Genomic DNA, 16714 nt, shown 5'->3' with positions numbered 1-16714 from the left:
TACTCTCCAACTGACTACTCTCTCTGCCCACTCGCCACACACAACCGCCGACTGACTACTACTGCAGACAGAGTGCAACTCGCAACTGAACACTCGCGCGGTCAAGCGCAGACTAGCAACGATAAATAACTCTCTGGTCAGAGATTCTGTCATGCCTCGCCATCGCTGGTAATGAATACATACGTGTTGCAAAGTCCACACATTACTTTCATTATGTTTCCCTTGGTCTGACCAGTGGAGACTGGTGCGCTGGCGGTCTTAATGCCTCACCTCCCTGATCTGCCTGTTCTGTGAGGCTTCACTTTTAACAACAAAGACTCACGACACCATACGAAAAGCTCTCGTAGGTAGGGAATGCCTTCATACTCATGAAACAACTCCCTGGTGGAACACGCAGCGCCAGCTCCAGTGCCCATTTGTGGACTCGCTCGAGTCGATCAATGTGCTGTTGTGTGGCGTTACCCCAGACGACAGCTGCGAATTCATTAGGCAAACATAGGATCATCTTGAGGACAATAAGACCAACGGCTCGTGGAAACGATGAGCGTGGATTTAGAGTCAGGTACAGCTAGTCCAAGCGTCCTATAGCTACGGCACCAAATGTGCGAGACACTATCACACGACGCAAGACGAGTGTCTAACGTGGCGTTCATAGTATTTAACGGTGTTTGTCCATGATGGCTGCAGGCCATTTCTGGACTGGCGTGTATCTAGTGCTATTCATAATCAGCTGAAAATCACTGTTGTCCGAACTTAATTTCCATCGGTTAATAAAATTACAGTAATTGGCAGTAGTAAGTCGTCTACTTCCATATTAATTCCTTCTCTTTCGTGGTGGCTGCTTTGCTTGTAATTTTCTCTGAAGTTCATTTTGTTAAGTAATGATCCAGGCCGGATACAATCAGAAGGCCAGTGGCTAGATGTTTGTACCTACCCCCCCCCCCAGGTTTGGCAGCCCATCTTTTCAGAAGAAAGCGCAATGCGAGGCGTCCGCTAAGAGCCGGTACTGGACTAAAACTCGGCCATTGTCCGTGCTGGTGTCTGCATGTTGCCCTGCTGTGGTTTTCACACGGTGCAACGTACCCCGAGCGATTTGGGAGCCAGGGTTGCATTCACAGGGATAGTTAACGAGCATTTGCACTCATGAGGATTCTCAGTTTTTAAAAGTAGGCCACATGGCCAAAACATACTTCAGGGGAATTTTGTTTTGTGGCAAAAAGTCTTCATCTGAGTAGGCTATATCACGGGAGCTCCTTTTTGAACAGAAATCCCTATTTCCTTGTATAGTACTGAGCCGATTTGGTTCAAATGGCTCTGAGCAGTATGGGACTTAACATCTGAGGTCATCAGTCCCCTGGAACTTAGAACTACTTAAACCTAACTAACCTAAGGACATCACACACATCCATGCCCGAGGCAGGATTCGAACCTGCGACCGTAGCGGTCAGGCGGTTCCAGACTGAAGCGCCTAGAACCGCTCGGCCACATCGGCCGACTGAGCCGATTTCTGTCGCCACTTTACTTGAGGTGAATAACTTCTTATCTAAAAAGTTGTAAGAGAGGAGTCAAGAAGAGAATTTTCGAGAAGTACGGACGTGGAGGCGATGACATTGTCTAAAATATCGAACTTGGTTCAGGAGTGGGAAAGTAACCCAGAATTGCTGAAGCAATGCCTTCCCAGGAGTGTAACAATTGGGTAATGAAGCACAACATTTGCAAGATGAGGAGATTGTTGTCTTGCCAGGAAAAAGAACAGCGGAAAGCCCATTTCAGAGTCGTTTTGATTGACGCACGTAAACTGCATGGACATTTTGGGTGAGGAAGGAACCCGATGTCGGTAGAGAAGGCACTTCGGCTATGCGGCCCAGGAGGAGACTCGCCTGTAGATTCGATGGGTAGCTGATATTTGGAATCCGCGGCAGATCGTGGCATTCGCTAACCTACTCACTTCTGAGTTCTGAATAAGGTGAGATGTCGCAGCTTGGGCGAGCAACATACAATAATTAAGATGCGATTGTAGATGCACTATTAGAAATAGCCACATTTAGTTAACAAAGGCTTTTCACAGTTGATTAAAGGCGCAGTACGACTCAGTAGGTAATGTAAGTTGCACATTTAGTTTTTCAGTCTTCTGGAGGTTTCAGGAAATCACTGCATCACCACTTCGTGTGTCATCCTCCCACAAATAATATGCAGATTACGGTTTTGCCTATTCCCCTGAACCATCCTATCTTTGCCGAGATTTCATCTGTTACGTAAGTATTGACTCATGCTACAACTCATAATTGTTTTGTTCTCTGCATTTCTTGTGATCGACCAGACCCTGTAACCATTTATTATTCATGTAGGCTTGCAGGGAATTTTGTTGGAGCACTGTTTCATTTCGTAGGCAGATCAACACCCTGTTTGTTATCTTTTGTGAGGTACAACACCAATGTCTCACGTTTGCTAGGGCCACCCCTGTCCTACTATTTACCCATTGCACGACAACGTTTTCATTAAATTCATTTGAGTCCACGGGGAGCGATATGACCACTGGCCAGTCCAATCGATGCGGATAATTCTGATATCGACAGGGATAAGTCGAAGGCCTCACAACTTGTGTTAAAAGGACCTCAACTGCTGGCAGGGCAGCTGGGCTACGGGGACGGGACGCCAAGCGAAGGTGATGGCCTGTATGTTCTCTTTGATGTATGCCATATAATTAAAAGTGTCCCAGTCGGTAAGTTCTTCCGATCCGCGCTGCAGCATGCTGCAATCCTGATCTTCCTCGGGAGAGCTGTATCGTCGGCATCGAATGACTCCGCATTCGTCTGCGCTCTGCTTGTGTGCTTTGCTTACAGCATCACGTGTTCGAAACGCGACCATGTAGTACACTCCTGGAAATGGAAAAAAGAACACATTGACACCGGTGTGTCAGACCCACCATACTTGCTCCGGACACTGCGAGAGGGCTGTACAAGCAATGATCACACGCACGGCACAGCGGACACACCAGGAACCGCGGTGTTGGCCGTCGAATGGCGCTAGCTGCGCAGCATTTGTGCACCGCCGCCGTCAGTGTCAGCCAGTTTGCCGTGGCATACGGAGCTCCATCGCAGTCTTTAACACTGGTAGCATGCCGCGACAGCGTGGACGTGAACCGTATGTGCAGTTGACGGACTTTGAGCGAGGGCGTATAGTGGGCATGCGGGAGGCCGGGTGGACGTACCGCCGAATTGCTCAACACGTGGGGCGTGAGGTCTCCACAGTACATCGATGTTGTCGCCAGTGGTCGGCGGAAGGTGCACGTGCCCGTCGACCTGGGACCGGACCGCAGCGACGCACGGATGCACGCCAAGACCGTAGGATCCTACGCAGTGCCGTAGGGGACCGCACCGCCACTTCCCAGCAAATTAGGGACACTGTTGCTCCTGGGGTATCGGCGAGGACCATTCGCAACCGTCTCCATGAAGCTGGGCTACGGTCCCGCACACCGTTAGGCCGTCTTCCGCTCACGACCCAACATCGTGCAGCCCGCCTCCAGTGGTGTCGCGACAGGCGTGAATGGAGGGACGAATGGAGACGTGTCGTCTTCAGCGATGAGAGTCGCTTCTGCCTTGGTGCCAATGATGGTCGTATGCGTGTTTGGCGCCGTGCAGGTGAGCGCCACAATCAGGACTGCATACGACCGAGGCACACAGGGCCAACACCCGGCATCATGGTGTGGGGAGCGATCTCCTACACTGGCCGTACACCACTGGTGATCGTCGAGGGGACACTGAATAGTGCACGGTACATCCAAACCGTCATCGAACCCATCGTTCTACCATTCCTAGACCGGCAAGGGAACTTGCTGTTCCAACAGGACAATGCACGTCCGCATGTATCCCGTGCCACCCAACGTGCTCTAGAAGGTGTAAGTCAACTACCCTGGCCAGCAAGATCTCCGGATCTGTCCCCCATTGAGCATGTTTGGGACTGGATGAAGCGTCGTCTCACGCGGTCTGCACGTCCAGCACGAACGCTGGTCCAACTGAGGCGCCAGGTGGAAATGGCATGGCAAGCCGTTCCACAGGACTACATCCAGCATCTCTACGATCGTCTCCATGGGAGAATAGCAGCCTGCATTGCTGCGAAAGGTGGATATACACTGTACTAGTGCCGACATTGTGCATGCTCTGTTGCCTGTGTCTATGTGCCTGTGGTTCTGTCAGTGTGATCATGTGATGTATCTGACCCCAGGAATGTGTCAATAAAGTTTCCCCTTCCTGGGACAATGAATTCACGGTGTTCTTATTTCAATTTCCAGGAGTGTATTTAATCTCGAGGTAGGCAGTAGTCATAAATTTGGCTCTTCGGTGCAACTCTGAATGGCGAAGAACGACGTGGCAAACTACGTGGACGTACGGAAACGTAACGCGTCAAGATTTTTTACGTGAAAACCCAGAAAGCTTTTTCAGTAAAACAAACCTTATCAACATTCTACATCTTTATTCTTCATGTATGCATATTTGCAGCATTCTGCCTTAAGAGGGCTTCGAATCGGAGCGTGTAACACGGTGGTGTGTAACGTAACTGTGTCGGTGCTTGGGAAACAGCACATCGTAATCGAGTTTCGAATTCGAAGAGTTCAAACACAAATGGAGCATCCTCTCCTTCAGCGTGACAATTCTCACTGTCATTGATCATCCTCCGTACAGTTTCGGCTTAGTTCCATGCAATTTTCATCAGCTGGCAAAACTTAAAGAACACCTTAGAATACTTTGATAGTGATGAAGCTGTGCAAGAAGAGGTGAGGTTACGGCTTCTTCAACAAAGTTAAACGTTCCACAGAGACGGTATCGTCTCGTTGTGAGGAATATATTCGTCGGTAAGGTGACAGTGTTGAGAAATAAATCAGTAGACATGAAGAATAAAGATGTACAAAGTTAATAATGTTTGTTTTATGTAAAAAGCTCTCAGAGTTTTCACACTAAAAATTCGGATGCATTACTTTTCAGTGCGTCCTTTTATATGTTTGCGAAGAACAGGGATTCGTAAAGCAAATGGAGGCCCTGGTGCTAAGAACTCCATGTCATAATCAAGGTAACTGGAAATAGTAAAACTCTGTAATGTACCGGTTTACAACATTTCGCACGACATTTCCGTAGGACACACCTACCACCTTTTGGTTTCTGCAATTGCTGTTTCCCATTGAACAAGTCCATAGGTTAGGGACGGCAGCAGTAATGATGCAGCTGAGTCAGGTCTTTCCAGTTAAAATATTTGCCTCCTAATCATTATGAGCCTGAAGCAAAGAAGTAAAACAAGCAGTGGAAACCTGTGGATGAATCACAGGCGAAAAAGGTTGCAGACGCTCAAGGTGATGCTGTCTTGAAACACGTCCGACTGTAGCCAACTTGTAGTTCAATTTTTATTAAGCACTTGAGATAACTACGTGATGTGGTTTGCATCTCTTCTGTTTGATAGGGGAATGCACGCATATTGCGGAATTTGATTCGTTTATGGCTCACAAATGAAGCTTGCAGAGGCCCCTCTTTCCTATATTGTAATGTTTCATTCTGTAGTGAGTCAGTATGTAGTTCTGGATGTAGCAGCCGAGCCGTGGCCAAGACCGTTCCTTTAGGACGGCAAGAGGTGAGGTTAGGACTGGCCCTCGAAATTGGCCGCGGCCTGTGCTGTTGTGTCGCCGTGGCAAGCAGCCGGCTTCTCCCGTCCGCCTTGGTGGGCGGTCGGCAAGCGCCGTTTGAGAGGATTAACGTTTCGGCAAACTGGCAGCGCCAAGCTGTTGTGCTGTTCTTACAGTGTAGAGCACATCTGTGACGCTGTGACATTTATAAATACCGTGTCTCACGACTGCACATGACGACATGAAAGGTGGGTAGGGGCGACCAAGCTTCAAGCTGTGAACAGCGAGCGCCTCCGGATTACCCAGCATGATAAGATATGCTCATAACGTGGAAATGTGTAGCATCATTGTTAAGGGCCAACTTTATAGTATGCAGACACTTTTCTGGCACTGGAATAGTCTACGGGGAGTTCTAACACGGAAACCGAAAACCTGTTCTATTTGGTCGATGTTCGCAAACTTAATGAACGAAGTTCTGTCATTCGTAAGAATTCGTAGCTTTCTGAAGCCGCGTCCTCCCAACACTTACCTAACCTAACAAAAGTGGTACCATTGGCTTGAGCAATAACAAAATTCTTCGTAACAGAGAGAAATGTTACAGATGTAGGCTCTCATTGACCGGGGTTGAGACCATCCTTCAGACTGGCTTACGCGTTACATCGGCGGTGTCGCGGGCGAAGGTGCGGCGGAGCAAGTTTTAGCACATTTAAAGATTTGTCATTCAGCATTACGGCTAGAGATTCGGGTTCTGACAGTCTTCCGGGAGTTTTCAATCATTCGTATTTTAGCTTCCGTCATTCGACTTGCAGATACGGACTCTGTTCAGAAATTCGGCATCGGAGAGGTAAGTGGCCGCCTTATGCAGTCAATCGTCTGCTGCAGCGTCAGTTCACCGTCGAGCTCATTATAACAAGTGTAAGTTCACGCAGCAGATGTGGCGAGTCAGTAGCACTGATGTGGGAATAGGTGGTTTTTTTATGTTTTACATAAAACGTATCAGATATTGTGAGTTGATACCGTGACCATTGCTCTGCCGTTTGGTTTTATACTTGTCTCCTTAACATTTCGTAACCGATGCAGTCATGATGAGCACTGCGACACCGTATTTTCTATTCAGTTATGTACATCGCGGATTAATTATAAGAGTCATTTCATTCTCCTATGGGGTAGCCTTTCCGATCCCGCATCATGAGGGAAATAATTTGCACGGATTCAGATTCCATCCTGCTCTCATTTTCTCTTTAACAAAATCAGCTTTGTGTTTTCATGTCCTGTGTTGCTTAACATACAGTCAAGCTTTTGCAATAAATCATGATTTTAATGAATTCCACTTTAATATCAGTAGATGAAGTGTCTTTCGTGCACCCACATTATTGATTTAACGCAAGACCCAATGCTTCTATACATTTGTCAAAACCACCTGCCTGTTCCGTACCCCTGAATTGTAATGGGTCGATCTGCATATGCAGAGGAGATGCTCGATATATATACCACTGGCTTAATACATACGTGTATTGCCATAACCCCAGTGGACTTCTTGCAGTTTTTTTGGGACTGCTGTGGCGTGGTGCTGATAGGTTATCCTCGTAAGGGGCAAACCGTCAATGTAGCATGCTACCGAAATATCCTGCCGAGGTTAAGAGAGGCTGTGAAGATGAAACTTTGTGGGGAGCCGTCCAAGGATGTGATTTTTCTCCATGACATCGCCCCAGCTCTCTCTCTGCACGGTAACATGCGTACTGGACGTTCACTCAACTATCTTGTGTTGAAGGTGTGTGTGAGTACAATGCACAACAACGAAGAGAATATAGGCTTGGAGAATGTAAGTTAGCACAACAAGATTTACTGGTGTGCTTTTTACTTCTGTTTCAATTTGTTTACTGTCTATATCATCAAGTGAACGAGTACTGTCACTGTGTGCTAGTACAGAAGAGCCAAAGTCAGTTTTGGTTACGTTTGTAATAAAATCATATTTAAGTGAATTGACAAGTGATACCTTTCTGAATAGATCGTGGGGAGAGGAAGTGAATAACCGAATGAAAAACAGCGTTATGTGTAAAAAAAGATGCAGAGTCGTTCATATCTTTGTAACGAACGAAATTACAAGAAAAGCTGGTGAAGTAGGTTAATTTCATCCTGGTGGTCTAAACTGAAATGTGGATTTCGACCATTGTGGCTAATAACGGAAGATAAATGTGTATAAATAAATAACAAGTAGGGAAGACAGGTTACATTTGGATTGAGGTGACAAAAGTCATCTTGTATCATCTAATATCGTGTCGGACCTCCTTCTGTCCTACATAGTGCAGCAACTCGACGTGGCATGGACTCAACAAGTGGGGGATTCATGTCGGGCCATTTTGCGTTGCCAAATATTTCGTTCGAATTGTGCAGAATGTTGTTCAAAGTAATCGTGAACAACTGAGGCCCTCTGACATGACATCGTTGTTTAGGAGCGTGAAGTCCATGAATGACTGCAAATGGTCCACAGGCAGCCGATCATAACCATTTTCAGTCACTGGTCGCTTGCTTGGGCCAGAGGACCCAGTCCATTCCATGTTAACACAGCCTACACCATTATGAAGCCACCTCAAATTTGCGGTGTCTTGTTGACAATTTGGGTCCATGGCTTCATGGGGTCTGAGCCACATTCGAACACTACTGTCAGCTCTTACGAACTAAAATCGGCACACGTCTGACCAGGCAACTGTTTTCCCGTAGTAAGAGTCCAACCGAAATTGGCATGAGTCCATGATCGGCGCTGAAGGCGATGTCTTGCTGTTAGCAAAAGCACTCGTCTGTCGCCTGCCGCCATAGCTTATTAACGTCAAATTTCGCCGCACTGTCCTAACGGATACGTTCGTCGCACGCTCTACATTGATTCCTGTGGTCATTTGAGTAGTGTTACATGTCTGTTAGCACTGACAACTCTATGCAAACGTCGCTGATTGTGTATTTGGCTCATACACCATCCTGAGGGTAGTCTATACCTCTGGTCACTCCTCGTGTAGTCCCATCAGATGGATCATGATGTCAGATGCTGTGATGTCGTATTGAATGTCGATTCTGGTCCACCTGTTTGGTGGACTGTGTAACTGCCAGACCTGAATGATGCTGAATTTTCAGAGCAGTTTGTGACTTGAACTGGAATGATGTTGGTAGACTCATGGACCACCCATCAGTGGTGGCTTCAACACTGGACGCTGTTTCATAGTTATCCATGTTTACGGACTCGTGGTCATCACGTCATGTAACAAGAGTATAACCAATATAGGAAGAATCTCACGCAAGAGCGCGAACGACATGAAGGCCATCGATCGTAAAGGTCGACTGCTTGCAGGCTAGTGGGATGAAGTATTTATGGCTCCGATAGCGGCTTTACTGTATGACGTCATCTGTAGTGATCCAATTCGTTTCCCTCATTACGAGTCATCAACGGTCTGCTTTACTGGCTTCTTCAATTTGTTTCGGTTTTATAACTGCTTCCTCAAACCCCTGATAGGTGTTCCTATATCCTACCTATTGCTTCTTACACAGTGTTACGAGAGTAACGGAAGCAAGTTGATCTGCACTAGTCTCACTGCTTTCCGCTGAACATAGAAGTGTTCGTGTCCAGCTAACTATGTCGAAATGTAAACGCCTAGCAGACGCCTTGTGTTGAGATTTCCATGTGCGTGAGCAATACCAGGCTGCAGGGACTAGAAAAATTTTTTCTCTCCCGTTCTCTTACTGTCTTGATCGGTAAAAGAACTATTTTACATTACTATTGTGCCTGATACCCCAGTCTAGGAAACCTTAACACAATAACTGTCGGAAACGCAATCTAATTAAAGGAAGGCACAAGAGAATAAAGAGGTAGAAACTCCTAAAAATTATTTAGACCTAATGAAACTCAAGCAGAAAGAATTAATTCTATGAGAGCTAGGACTGGTAAGGGCAAGAAACTGTTAAAAGCAAGAACAAGGAAAAATGTGGGTAGGTGTACTTCTGATGTCATTATTGGCATTCTGTCCAAAGACATGTTTCCACATGGTAACTCTCCATACTGTCCTGTTTTCTGCCACCCTCTTTATGTCTGCAGGTCTGCGTAATATACGCTTCTCTCTGCGTCGCCTATCATTTTGTATATCCTCCTTCCTCTCAGTCTTCTGTCACAAACTGGTAGTCCCAAAGCGTCTGTTTGGAAGCACTCCTGCCTCAACGAATATCTCATTCAGATCTCCTTCCTTTCTCTTATAACCCAAAGCAGTCTGATGATGAAAGTGGCATTCTACTTACTATTCGAAACGATAGAACCAATAGAAAAGAAATCAATAATGTGCCTAGTGCCTTAAATGAGAAATTGAGCTCACGAGGATTGTACAAGAAGAAACATTTCAGTTTTTGTGTGCGTAAATTGCACGTCAGACTATGATGATGAATAGTCCTTTAGCTAACATTCAAACGTCTATGTCGACCATATTATGTTTACAGGTAGAATTCGCCAAAAAATTGTTTATTGCCAGTAAAATTTTTTATTGCACCATGTTAATTGGTGTAATTAAGACTCTAAGTTTGTTTATTGACAATTAACATATTTTGAAATTTTAGTAGTGTGCTTTGTTTACTTTTATTGTGTTCAATGATACGCATAACTGTGTCACCTTAGGTGGTTAACTTGCCCCATGCCAGGGGCATGTTTACACACTCGACTTGAGTCTATATCAAACTACTTTGCGATCTTAAATGTAACGTTGAGTTGGACATTTATATACCAAGCTGTACTTTAATAACCGTGCTATAAAAATAACAGTTTTAAACACGATAAACCTAACAAAAAAAATTCGAAAAGAAAGCCCCACTATGTGTTCCCGGTTTTCCCTTCTCCAAAAGTACGGGATGAAAACGCTCCTCATTCACGTCCAGATTCCATAAAGGAGGAATACATGTTACGTTGCGGAACTGAAACAACGTACTCCAGTCCTCCTAACCATACCCTGATAAAGAGAAATATTTTGCAAATCGTGATAGATATCTTTTGATGTGACGTATTCCTTGTAACTTATTCACCCACTGTATGTTATCGAACAGTGCGTCGTAGCACACGTTAACGTCATTGCATGTACGACACGAATCAAGCAGATACTATGTCACAGTCATTGAATTCAGTACACACTGACCGCAAAATATGAGACAGCAAAGGAGTTGTAAGACATAAGGAAAAGTTGGTAAGCGTGTTATCTGAAAGATGATGTCTATTCAAGTTTGGCGCCAGTCGCATAAGTGTAGCGCTATTGGCGCCTCTATGAGGATGTAAATTAGGTTCCTTCAAACATAAGCTGTAACGGTCGTAAGCGTTAATTACCTTGGGACGTGGTGTGTTGATGTTAGTCAAGAATGACTTTAAGCCGACAATGGTGCCATTATCAATAAGTCACTGAATTTGAAATAAGTCGTATAATAGGGTTACGAGAAGCTGGATGTTCCTTCGGTGATATTCCAGAAAGACTTGGCAGGAGTGTAGCCACTGTACATGATTGCTGGCAGCGATGGTGACGAGAATGTACGGTCACAAGAAGACCAGATTCCGGACGGCCACGTGACACCACCGAGAGTGGGGCATCATGTTGGATCCGTAGCAACAATCTGAGCAGCATTTGGCACCACAATGGCACAACGAACTGTTACAAATCGGCAACATCAGGAAGAGCTCCAAGCTAGAAGCCCTGTAGAGTGAATTCCACCGACCCGTAACCACCGTCATATGCAACTTCAGTGGCGTCAAGCGAGAGCTCATTGGAGCACAGAGTGGAGGTCTGTTATCTTTTCTGGCGAAAGGTGGTTCTGGCTCGGTGAGACTGATGGCAGCGTGTTGGTTAGAAGGAGACAATGTGAGGGCCTTCAACCAACCTGTCCTCTTGCTAGACACAGTGGACCTACACCTGTTGTTATGGTCTGTTATGAGGTTTTGTATGAGAGGCGGAGCACTCTCGTAGTTATCCCACACAACGTGACTACAAATCTGTAAGTTTGTCTGGTGATTCGACCGGTTGTGCTGCCATTCATGAACAACGATCCAGGGGTTGTATTCCAGCACGATAACGCTCACCCACTTACCGCTGTTTTAGCCAAATATGGTCTACATAATGTCGACATATTCCCTTGGCCTGCTCGACCACCAGACCTGTCTCCAATCGAGCATATATGGGACATCACCGAACGAAAATTCCAGCGTCATCCATAAACAGCGTTAATGTCGGTGTATTGACCTACCAAATGCAACTGGCACGGAACTCCATCCCATAATCACCGAACGACAGTTCTAGCGTTATCCACAAAAAGCATTAACTGTCTGTGTGTTGACCTACCGAATGCGACAGCCATGGAACTCCATCACACACACAGACATCGTACGACACTACGCATGCATGTTTGTATGCTTGCATTCTACATTCTGGCTGTTACACCGGTTATAAATGTACCAGAATTTCACGTTTGCAATGCCTTACTTCGCACTTACATAACCTGTGATCATGCAACGTTAATCATTTAAATACGCTACCTTGACAAATGTACTCCCCAAATTTCATTACTCTACATTAATTATTTTTTGGTGTTGCGATTTTTTCCGTCACTGTAATCACATATGGCTTTGGAACCAACGTTTTTCTCAGCTTTCGTTACGACCTCAGCAGACTGAAAGAACAGTCATGGGTCTGCTTTCCATTTTATTTCTGTGGAGTTCTCTGCTGTACGTGGAATAATCAGTTTCTCTTCTGCTGCAGGTAATGTGTTCGTGATTGCGGCCATCTTGCTGGAGCGGAATCTTCAGAACGTGGCCAACTACCTAATCGTGTCGCTGGCCGTTGCAGACCTGATGGTCGCCTGTCTCGTCATGCCGCTCGGCGCCGTCTACCAGGTACCGTGCCGCTCTGCCTCCAAAGCAGCTCTCACCACGGCAATAGCGAAGGAGCAAAAGCTTAAACCAATAACCGTTAAGTTTCTTTCTGAGCGCTCGGATTTTTGTTGTGACTTTCAAACGTGGTTAAGGGTGAAATGATTCAGCATTACATTGTACCATTCGTTGTAAGCAATTGTTTCGGATGGTGATGGTAAACTACGAATACTACTTGAATCTACGTGGCTCCGCGAGCAGTATTTTTTTTTATTATTGTTAATTTCACACCTGATACAGGTAACCGCAAGCAGAAAAGCGGGCTGATTATAAATTACGCCAAATCTCAGGAACTCACTGCAGTAGAACAGTACTCACATGCCGTACAAGTCGTTTCCCAGCTCTTTCCCCAAGTGGCGGATAGTTGTAAGTAAACTGCAGCAACTCACAGAAGTACAGTGTGCGCTGTACTTCTCGTACGGCAGTCAAACTAGGTAGTTAGTCTAATACATTAATGCGGAATCGATTTAAGCTGGAAAAAATAGTTCCAATTTTGGCCGCCCCATGCATATCTGGCGCTGTGAATACTTGAGAGAATTGTTTCCATATGTAATGGATGAGGTACGCGGCCCCTCCCGCCGGAGGTTCGAGTCCTCCCTCGGGCATCGGTGTGTGTGTGTTGTTCTTAGCATAGCTTAGTTCAAGTTAGTTTAAGTGTGTGTAAGCCTGGGAACCGATAACTTCTGCAGTGTGGTCCCATAAGAACTGGCACACATTTGAACATTTGATTAGGTACGAGAAGTGGGCAGAAAAAGTGAAATAGGTGAGAAAGGCGTAAAGTTGATTTTATTATTAAATAATGCTTACACAATTTGTTCAGTATGAACACCGGAGACGTTTAAGAGATGCCATACAGCGCCAGATTTGCAGCTGATGGCTAAAATTGGAACTAATTTTTCTCCAGCGAAAATCGGTTACGGTTTAAAATGTTAGTATACCTACCAAGTTTTGCTACCATGCGGTAATTGCAGCCCACACTCGATCGCCGTGAGTAGTGCCACTTTCATAGTGACCACCTCTACCATTTCCTCCGTGCGTGGTCCTTACTCGTTCTTTACTTTGACTGCAGTGTCTCCCTGAGCCTTCGAGGCACAGGTTTGTATCTGGCGAAGAAATGAGTACCTTTTGGTGTAATGATAGTAGGAACTGAATATTTTGACGCTAAGATTATGTACTTACGGGAATGCCGCCGGGAGAGGTCTTCGGCAACAGCCGATATTTCAGCAAGTGAACACCTAGTCATTTTCGAGGCGCAGTGCAACGAGAGAGCGCTATGGAAGTCATTTAAACCATAAGCAACTGGACTATGCCGGCCAAGAAACATGATGCGGTATATTTGGGAAGGTAATACACGCACCATAAACAACTAGCGCTACCACACAACCTAAGATGGCTCACGTGAAAAGTTATCGACAGTGATTAAAATTACCATCCGGCGAGTAAATAAGATTAACTGTCCCAATGTTGTTTGACGAGTTAGAGATCAGGATTCTAAGTAAGATTTAAGCAAAAACCTCCATCTCTATCAGGTCCATTGCACATTAATGCAACTTCCTCGGTAAAATCATTATTTCCGTAACTGGAAGAGCACACCAAAATCTCTGTGTTTTTATATTCTATTGGATGACCGGTGCCAATGCAACGTTTCCCAATAGCTCGTCTGATGTAAGCGTGTCTGAGACTTCATACGCTAGTCCTCTATTGTCCTGATAGTCCGGCTAGAGTGTAGCATCTTAAAACTGCGACACCTGACAAAAGCAAACCAACATCATTCTCTACAGACGATAAAAGCTTTCTTATCTTAAATAGTCCTCTAAAAACTCAGTTCAGATCGTACTTCCTCAGAATACAGCTAATCCTCTTGGAAATGATGCCCACGTAAGGCAAAACGACCGTAGACGTAAGTGCCACCTAGCTGTTTTCATAACCGGCCCGATTCTCATTTGGTCGCTAGGATAGACAAAATGTTAACGTAATTAGCGTAAAAAGGAATGCTCATGAAACCTTCAACGAATACGAATTTAAAACTCTAGTTACCAGACTCACAGAAAATCCAAAGAAATTTTGGTCTTATGTCAAACGGAACGAAACTGCACATCTAGGCACTCTGTGACCATGATGTCACTGAAAAAGAGAACGATGTAGAAAAGGCCGAAACAGTGAAACTTTCTTCCAAAACTCTTTCACACAGGGAGATCGGATCAACGAGAAAATGACAAACATCGAAATACGTGATCGAGGGGTGGAACAGCAACTGAAATCGCTGAACAGAAAAAAATCCTCTGGACCTGACCGATACGAGCTCGATTCTACTTAGTGTATGCGAAAGAACTTACCATTCTTCTAGCAGCAGGAGCGAAGCTTTCCTAATAATTTGGAAAAAGAGCAGGTAATTCCCGTTTACAAGGAGGGTCGTCCAACGGACGCATCTAACTGTACGCGTGTATCTCTGAAATTTGTCTGTTATATAATTCTGGAGCATATTTTATGCTCGCGTACTATGACACTTCTCGAAATTGAAAATCTCCTCTATAGCAACCAACATCGCAAGGCCTGCAGAGGAACGACGCTGGTAGGCAGTGGCAAATGACCCTCAACCTAAACAAATATAGCGTATTGCGAATGCAAAGACAGAAATACCTTTTATTGTATGAATACACAATTGTATTACGATCACTGGAAGCAGTTATTTCCGTAATATATCTAGGAGCACGGGTACGTAGCGATTTGAAGTGGAATGACCGCATAAAATTAATCGCGATTAAGGCAGATGCAAGACTAAGATTCAGTGGAAGAATCCTCAACAAAGAAAGTAGCTCACAAAACATTTGCTCGGCCTGTACTTGATTATTGCTTGTCGGTATCGGATCAGTACCACGTAGGACTGATAGTGGAAGTGGAGAAGATCCAAAGAAGAGCAGCGAAAGAGTCACGGAGACGCTCAGAAAATTCCATCAGGTGACGCTGCAAGAGAGGCCTTCTGCGTCACGGTGTGGTCTACTTCTAAAATTCCAGTAGCTCATGTTCCTAGAAGAGGCCATCAATATATTCCTTCCTTCACTTTCTCCATCGTACATCTAGTGAGAAATCCATGAAGACTAAATCAGACAGATTGGAGGCCATACTTAGGCTCACCAGCAATCATTCCTTCTGAGAATCACACACGAGTTGAATAGGGGAAAAGGAGGTCACACTGGAACACAAACGACCCTCCGCCACAGACCGTACGTTTGAATGCGGAGTACAGATGTAGATGCAGATGTAGATAGGACAATGAGCGTCTGATCTTTCGTCGGGATATTATTGACTCGTTTACTTCCATTTACCGCAAACCCACCCATATTGATTTGTACAGGGCGACACAGAAAAACGGGAACATTCTCACAGTCCAATAAAACTAGAAGTGATGGAGGAAAGAAATTGCATTCATAGTAATTGAAACCTTACAGCTTTGCCATTTACGAAACATTGATGTCATTTATCTTTTTTTTTTAATTACGTCCTTTAGATGGTGTCCTCCTATACGAATACATTTGTGAAATCTGCTGTTGAAATACCTCATTGCAAACTGCAATATCTCAGCTGGGATACTGTGAATTGCATCCCGAATTCTCTGTTTTAACTTATCCAGGGTTCTTGGTCGAGTCGTGTAGACTTCCCTCTAGAGGTAGCCCCACAAGAGAAAACCACAAACGCGTAAATCTGGCGATGTAGGGGTCAGGGAATGTTACCGAATCGTGAGATCACACGGCTGCCAAACAGTTCTCGCACATATGCCATTGATTGCCGTGCAGTGTGTGATGTCCCTCCGTCCTGTTGAAACCAGGCTTCTTGAACGTTTGGAAAGTTGCTCAATGCACGTCAAAATTCGTAACATCTCCACGTAACGATCGGCATTGACAATCATTGTGTTTCTCTGTTCATTTGCGAAAAATCATGGTCCGATAGTCCCATGAGATGAAACACAACACCATACTGTCACTTTACTAGCGTGTAAAGGGCCCTCATGAAAGTAATTAGGATTTGTGTTTGCCCAGTAACGGTAGTTCTGTTTATTCACATAACCTGCGAGATGAAAATGTGCCTCATCTGGCATCCAGAATTTGTTTAGAAATTCATCGTTATTGTTTATTTTTGTCATCATTTGTTGACAGAATCCTAATCGTAAC

At 45.1% G+C, this 16714-nt stretch overlaps 1 protein-coding gene across 1 annotated transcript in view; it reads left to right on the top strand.

Annotated features, from left to right (window-relative positions):
- Window positions 1-12469: 12469 nt before the first annotated feature.
- LOC126252370 (5-hydroxytryptamine receptor-like) overlaps window positions 12470-16714 on the top strand; it is a 420451-nt gene continuing 416206 nt past the window's right edge. Inside the window, exon 1 of the mRNA XM_049953262.1 lies at window positions 12470-12509. Coding sequence (XP_049809219.1) covers window positions 12486-12509 — 24 coding nt within the window. The 5' untranslated portion in view covers window positions 12470-12485. The remainder of the gene's footprint in view (window positions 12510-16714) is intronic.

Source organism: Schistocerca nitens, chromosome 4, assembly GCF_023898315.1.
Source record: "Schistocerca nitens isolate TAMUIC-IGC-003100 chromosome 4, iqSchNite1.1, whole genome shotgun sequence".
Taxonomy (NCBI): domain Eukaryota; kingdom Metazoa; phylum Arthropoda; class Insecta; order Orthoptera; family Acrididae; genus Schistocerca; species Schistocerca nitens.
Note: the sequence above shows the minus strand (reverse complement) of the source record. Positions and strands in the feature narration are given on the sequence as shown.